This window comes from Limulus polyphemus, unplaced genomic scaffold (genome assembly GCF_000517525.1).
Source record: "Limulus polyphemus unplaced genomic scaffold, Limulus_polyphemus-2.1.2 Scaffold38, whole genome shotgun sequence".
Lineage (NCBI taxonomy): Eukaryota > Metazoa > Arthropoda > Merostomata > Xiphosura > Limulidae > Limulus > Limulus polyphemus.
Genome location: NW_013665648.1, coordinates 1,120,938 through 1,128,991, shown reverse-complemented (window position 1 = coordinate 1,128,991; position 8,054 = coordinate 1,120,938). Strand labels below are relative to the sequence as shown.

The window sequence follows — 8,054 nt, the reverse complement described above, 5'->3', positions numbered from 1 at the left end:
CAAATTAGTTGGCATAAATCAGTTAAATGACGAAAAATTAGGTGTGTATTTACTTGTGACCACTCAGTGTACATTAGCTGCACAGTTTTGTGAACTAATCTTATGCAAAAACTTATAATAAACAGTAAATGCAAGAAATTTTACAAAAATCTAAAATATTTACTAATACTTACCATTACACTGCTCGCAACACTCTCCGTGAAAAGGATTGGGACAAGTGACATCTGGACAAGGAAGAAGATGGCAGACAACATTACCATCATCTAAACAGACACACTGCCTGCACGAATTCTTTGAATCTGGGAAGGTTTCTTGAATATTATAAGTTTCACCATTATGCTGACAGTTAATAATTTCAGGACAAAGAGGACAGCATTGTTCAGGGGAAACTGAAGGGTTGGAACACTTCAGAGGAGGGCATACGGTAGTGACACAGGTAACGGCTCCATTCTAACAGGATATCATAAACAAAAGTACTCAGCCATGACTACTGTTTCTTTAACTATACTATACTTAATTTATTGAAAATCTTAAAAAATAGCTTCATAGTTACCTAAATCTTTGTTTATAAAGTGTACATGTCATAACTTTTGCTTTTACATTTGTTCTTAACATACAGCAATCAAACAAAGTAGCTTTTTTTTAACATCACGTTTATTTGATCTTGTTTTTGTACCACAACCACATGAACATTAAGACTATACGGTAAATGTATTCCTCAAAACAGGCTCTTCCCCAGTTTACCACATTTCTTAGCTTTTCTGCAACAAAATGTAAGTTTTATTCAACCATAGATGTCTAATTCAATGGAACATCCTGATCCAGCATCTTTCAATTAACAAATAATAAATAATTGGCAGGATTTACAAGAATATTAATAATAATGGTACTACATATAAATTTAAACTTATTTGTAATACAGCCGTAAACCATTAATATGTTAAAATTTTAGTGTTTTTTTTTGGGGGGGGGGCCTTCTGAAAATCTGCCTAAGTAATATAGTAGCTTCTCAGCTTTAAGGATTATGTATTAAAAAAAATACATGAAGGTACAGTCAATCATTTATGAACCAGATATTACAGTAACTTTATTATGGTAATGAATGAAGTATGAATTTCACTCTCTTATAACTAGAAAAGACTACATCTTTATTCAGATATATTCATGTAATATTTTTTTTTAAATTTCATGCAGTTTCCGCATGTAGTTGTGACATTCTCTTTGAATGGATGTTTCAAGGTAAACATATTAATTATTTTACACAAGTAAAGACTACATACTAGAACCTTTGTTTTTAAGTGTCAAGTTAGCATGTACGTGTTTCTATATGGATTTCTTGGAAAGTGGCCTATTGAAACATGTGATACAAAAACATACACACCTGGTTTGGCTTAAGATTTTGTATAGAAAAGTGTTTGGATTTGGAGTATGTAATCTTTGAATTTGTGAAATATCCATCATTCCTTGTTTCATCTGAGTATTTAAGTCAGGTATTTCCAAAATTTTGTCTATTGATTACACTCTCATGCTCTAGATTTTCTTCTCATCAACCCCAAAAGGTAGACAACATAGAAGAAGCCCAACTAATCCTATGTTTATGTCAAATAAACAATTTTTGTGTTTCAACCTACACTTGTGTTTTTCTTGTTTTTATTTACTGTCTGTGTTCCATTTATTCTTAGCTTAACTGTCATGAATCTGAGTTTTGCATTAACTTTTGGCTTTTCTGCTTGAACCTGAATATCATGTTATTATTTTACTGTCCTCCAACTCGTAGCTACACGCCCGTTTGAAACTATATTTTCTGGTTTTTACAGTCTTTATACCAAATTCTAGATCTCTAATTTCAAGGCTTGCACTAACACAAAGTATTTGAAGACAAATAATACTGTGGCACAGTATTATAGTTGTCTATATCTATAAGGTTTAGGTAATACTTCAAAAAAAGGGTGGAAGAAATCAAGTTATGCTTAAGCAATTAAATGTGCTACCCAATAAATTAGCTAATTAAAATATTGAACTGAATTATATGTATTATTTTTCAAGGTAAAATATTTTGATATTATGAAATCAAAGATAATTTCAAATTGACTTAAATGAATATCAGATGAATGATATTGTAACCTTAAAAATATATTAAAATTTCGTAATAAATAATCCAAGCAACTGAAGACAAACATGTCCTTGTTTTTGAATTGTACTAGCTTTAGATGTAAATAAAAACGTATTTCAAGGTTAAGAGTTATGAATCAAGTGTTGCTTAATTAGACTATGGTATAATGTTTTTTTTACATATATTATTCTTACACATTATTAGAGTATTTTTGTGTAAATTTATTCATAAAAATAAAAATAAAGACTTATCAATGGGAGGACCAAGAAAGAGGAGACATTAACAATCCATGAGAAATAAACAAAACAAAAGACGCTTTAAAGAAGAAAATAAAAATGTGTAAACACATAAAAAGATTAAAAAACCAAACCTAATTTTTGCACTTGCTTGATTTCTTCCTTTTGGAAATGAGTAAAAAGATCAGAGCAACACAAAATATAATACCAAAAGTGACTACAGAGATGGAACTCGAGGAAAAAAAGCTCACTCTGAATACGAAAATAAACAGAAAAGCCTGTTACAACAAACACAAGATGAATTGTTATCAGGTTCTGTAATAAAAAACTGAAGCTGCTTGAAAAAATAATTGGTATAACTTGCAAAGAGATGAATTGTGCATTTCATAAGGAAGACTGAAGTCTATCTAATGAGTTGTTATTTTGCAGAAACATAAACCGAAAATGTACAGTAGTCATCAGAAGTGTTAAATACAAGGGAATGAGAGACAACTTTATATTGTGGAAACACAAAAGAAGTATTTGAAATAGTAGGACTTTCTACCTTTAGACAAAAGTCTTACAGTTAAAGCAAAATACAAACTTGGAATTAGAACAGCAATATTCAACCTGAACAGAACCTTATAAGAGTGTGGACTAGATGGCTTGGTCAGAGACCTCTAGCTTTCAGATGCAGCCATCTATAATTTTGAAACACTGACCAGAGGAAATGTAGCCAATAAGCATCACCCACCACCACAAGGACTTTTTCTGGTTCTTTCAAATGAATAATTAGATTTACTGTCACTCTTATAATATGATGAGCCCACAGCTGAAAGTGCTGAACATGTTCAGCAACATCACGTCCTGAATCCTGGACACTTCATTCTTGAGCCTGACACATTGACAATTAGGCCAACTCCAGTCCAAAGGTACAAACATTAAAAAATTACAGTACTGAGATGAGTTAGGTATCATTGTGTATTTTAAGTAATGACTTTTTAAATATAGTATCTTGGCCTTTATGAATCTAACATTATTAATCATTAAAACAATTATGCATTTCTGATACAATTGTTTGTAGCTTTTTAAAAGACTGAGAAAATGAAACATTGTATTTCATTGTTACATACATTATTTCCTTAAGAGAAATATGAAAAAAAAATTACCAATTACACTTAAAGTCTATTAAAACTTTCTTCTGATGTTCAAAACTTGTAGAATCAACATACTCTACAATTTTGTAAATGATTATATATGTATTAGTAAGGCCTGTTTTTCCCAATAAACTACCAAGGAGAAGTAAAAATAGGAATTGTGGAAAACATAAAAAAAATAACTCACTAAATTTTTCAATGTTTCATACAGCTACATGTATAGAAAGTAATGTATATGTAAACAATAAGGTTCAGTTGCTTCCCCTGAGGAGTGTTATGTGTAACTATTGAAAATGTCATGTAAGATATATCAATATTTTCAAAAAGTCCACAAAGTATCTCTGTGAACTACTTGTACCTGAGAATGACAAAATCTTGTCAAATTGTCATACATTTATAGTAGTTTTTTCACTACTCAGTCAAGCTGTCTCAAACCTTTTGTTACCTATAATAGATTTAGGACTAGTTAGACTTAAGTAAACAGGCTATTAGATTTTAATTCTGTAACTTTAAATATATTATATGTATATAATAATGCAAGGATTTTAATAATGAAGCATCACAACAATGTTACTTCAAAAACTGACTTATCGAATTTCCTAAGTGGTAGCATTTTGATTTAGTGTTTATTATTATACTTCTATTATAAAGATTGTTGTGCATTGTTAACTTAAAGATATGTATGACTAACCAAAATCTCTTAACCCAAACCTCAAGAGATATTACTGGGTTTGTGGCCAAAAACATTGTTAACAGCAAGGGTACCCAACTGATGAAACAAAAAATTCTAATCTTTATATATAGAAACATAAGCAAAGTACATATAATTATCTATACTGACAGCCAGGTTGATTTTGAGTTGTGATCTTAGTACATAGCTTACTTTGATTGGAAATTATTATTATTTATAAACTAGAATTTCACTTACTTGACATTTACAAGTCTGACAGGGATCCCCAAGATGAACAAACTTCTGACCATTGCGATATAAACGTCTAGTAAATTGGCAGTGTTCACAAACTGGGCAGCATTCTCCATATGGAGCAGCAGGGTGTGGACAAGGAGCTTCTGGACAAGGTCTCAGTTGACACTGGACTTGTCCATGCTAAGAAATAAGATGATTAATTTATTTACAATGACTTAGATATATATAAACAATTTGATAATTTCTATTAATTAATATTCCCTTTTTTTGGCACATCTACACAACAATTCTCTACAGTGAAATGGAATAATAGCTACCATTGATGCAATGTTGAATTTTGATGCTAGTTAACCTGGAATAAATAAATGAATGATAACAAGCAATAACATAGGTAACTGGTAACATTACTCCAATTCAGTTCAAAAGATAAAAACTATACATATGTATCTCAATTTATCATATAAACTTCACTAACTTGTCTTCTCAGTAATTAACTTAATGATCACATTAGATATAAGTATGTCACATTATAATGAGATACCTATCGTTCTTAGAATAATTTCAGCCCATGCAGTTTGTATTGATTGCTTAAAAGGAGCAAGACACAATTTTATATTTAATAAAGCTGGAAATCAAACTTGCAGTTCTTAAAAGTTAAAAAGTAGTATTATTTTTTTATATATATTTAATTCAAGGGTACAGAGAAAAAATATTACTACAGTAACCATACAAGTACATTACACATAACAAATTCATAAGGATATAAATTTTGTTTTACTCAGTTGTTAGTGTAAAAACAAGAAATACTGAACATACAATACATCTACAGTCTTGACAATTGTCATCTGGGTCTGTCCAGATATCTCCTTCATGTTTAGGTGATCCATGAACATTACAGGAAGTTGCACAAGAAGGACAACATTGGTCTGGTAACATAATGGGGTTCTTGCATATTACTGGAGGACATTCTTTTCTGATACAAGTTATAAAACCATCCTATGGGAAAACAAAAGAATAATATATATGTGTGTGATGTTAGAAAAACATGTAGGTTCAAGAAGTCCCATTCCCAGTTTGCCCCTGAAGAAGAAAGGTCCACCTTTCGAAAGTGCTTGGGTTATAGGGTTTTTATTCATATATATGTCATGTTTCTTTTAGAGTTATCAGCACATCCTACTTAGTCTACACCCATGGCAAAGAGTTATGTCATGTCAAAGTAATGAATGAACCTGCATTATTTAATTTTCAGTGTATGTAAAAATCAAGTTTTTTTTTTGTTTTTGTATTTGGCTAACACTGGATTTGAGGCACCAAAATACCTGGACAGTTTACATCTGAATAGGCTTCTTGAATCTCTCTCTCATCTATTAAACATATGTTCATCCCTTAGTTTAAGAGATTCTAGAATAATGAAGTTTTAACAAGCTTCATTCATCATTACCATTGATCTTCATTTGTCATATAGTATAACAATGCTTTCATTGTTTTCTTTGTGCAAGTTATATTCAGGAGGTTGACTTTTTTCAAAGTGTTATTTCAGGTGATGGCTTTCTGTCATTCATTCCCTGTACATAAGTAATTCCTTTACCCAACTATCACTAAAATTCAGTTGCAGATTAGGTCATAATTCAAACTGTTTATTTTTTGTTTTCATTAATGAAAGTTCATTGATCTGATCTTTTAACAACAGTTAAGTCAAGATGTTAGTAACATCTCTTTCTTTTGAAAGTATGGTAATCTATTTATGAACTTAACAGATATATCTACTTAGGCCTAGAAAAAAAAGCTTTGTTTCCGATTACTTGACTGACCTTACATAAAAATGCCTGACCTTAAAGTTTTTCAGCGTTCTCCCCCCCCAAACAAATTCATCTCCTGACTGACCCTAATGAAAAACACCCTTGATTAATTTTTTATTTTCATTAAATGATTGCACCAATCTGCTACCATATTGTGCAAAGTTAAAGTCATAAGAAACCACGTTGCTGATTCGTTAGTTAGTGTGGTGTGTCAGCACCGTCAGCCAATTATCTCTCTCAACATGGGTTCGTTCAAATTGATCAACCACATGACCATTTTATACTTGTTATAGTTTTGATACTACTAACTTTTAATATAGTAAGTGTATCTTCACAAAATTTGGTTGCCTTTCAGTAAACATTACATCCTTTATATATAAAAAAACAGATTTTTTGTGAAGTATTTTCACTAAAGATTTGTCCATGAATATAGTTTTTTTACCAGTCCAAGTGCAAAATGATTTTCATGTTAAGATTAAAAATACTTTGCTTCATCTCAAAAATCTCAAGAGTCATTTGCATAATCTCTAAAACCTCCTAAATGCATTTTCAGTAAAAATTTATATTTTGTTATTTTCTCCAACCTAATTCTATACAAGTAACCACCAAAAAAAAATTGAAATAAATCTAAATTAAACTTGTAACGATATACATCTATTTATACTTAAATTTTATTGTTTTATTGCTCTTTGAACCATGTTTAACTACTATCACACTATTATAAGTTGTAAATCACTTGAGAAACGTGCAATTCGCCTTATGCTATCGAATTAATTACCCATGAGCTACCCAGTATACATCCATTTATACTTAAATTTTATTGTCTTTTGAAACATGTTTAACTACTATCACACCATTATAAGTTGTAAATCATTTGAGCAATGTGTAACTCACATTATGCTATTGAATTACATTACCCATGAGCTACTCTGAGCTGCTAGCATGAGTGCCTTGTGAAAAATTTATAATATCATTATCATTTATTCTATCTAACCTAAAGAATTTCCTATTGTTACATTTTAGTTCTGTCTAAATAATAATTTTTCTGATAGTGCTTAGCATCTAAAACAATCTGATATATTACAATTGCATTTATATCATAAAATATGTATCTGCATTAAAAACAAATACCCCACCCACCTACCCTATTTTTGAGAACGTAAAAAAATTAAAAAATATAAATGCCTACCTACCTACCCTATTTTTTCAGCATTAATAGGAAACAAAGCATTTTTTTTCTAGGGCTTATTTTCTTTTAAAGCTACTAACTGAAATAAATTAAAAAGGAATTAGTTGTAGTTACCCTTGAAAATTTTAAGTTCTAAATTTTTGATGAGTATGACATACAGCAGACAGTATACTAATTACACATATCATCTTGTTTTGAAAGAATTTCAAACAAACACCACAAAAGCAATTATATCACAATAAATATTCTATGTGTTCAGGACAATTTTCATGACAGTATGTATAACCACTAATGGATGTGACTAATTTAAAGCAGATGATAATTATAATGAAATTTCAGTTCTTGAACAACAAACTCTGACAATATATTTTTTATGTATTTAATAAAAAATCAGCCAAGTTCCTATGTGTTTTTCACTATGAAAAAGTTTGAACAAAAGAAGGACAGCTAAACACAATTAAGTATACAAAAAACATGTCCTTTACATGCATAACCATGGTAGTAATAAATGAAATATTTATTAAATGTACAATTAACCTCATTTTTCTCAACTTTGTAAATTCGTATGGTTTATTTCAACAAGGACATCGATCTGGTTCTTATGTGTAACATGCTACGCTTAAATTGTTTTATGTTAATTTTTTTAAGGTTAGAAC

General features: G+C 30.1%; 1 protein-coding gene across 1 annotated transcript in view; it reads right to left on the bottom strand.

The window, feature by feature from the left end:
- LOC106461313 (kielin/chordin-like protein) overlaps nucleotides 1-8,054 on the bottom strand; it is a 119,315-nt gene that overhangs the window by 56,085 nt on the left and 55,176 nt on the right. The window contains exons 26-28 of the mRNA XM_022388562.1: nucleotides 5,227-5,406; nucleotides 4,414-4,590; nucleotides 174-450 (exon numbers count right to left, since the gene is read on the bottom strand). Coding sequence (XP_022244270.1) covers nucleotides 174-450; nucleotides 4,414-4,590; nucleotides 5,227-5,406 — 634 coding nt within the window. The remainder of the gene's footprint in view (nucleotides 1-173; nucleotides 451-4,413; nucleotides 4,591-5,226; nucleotides 5,407-8,054) is intronic.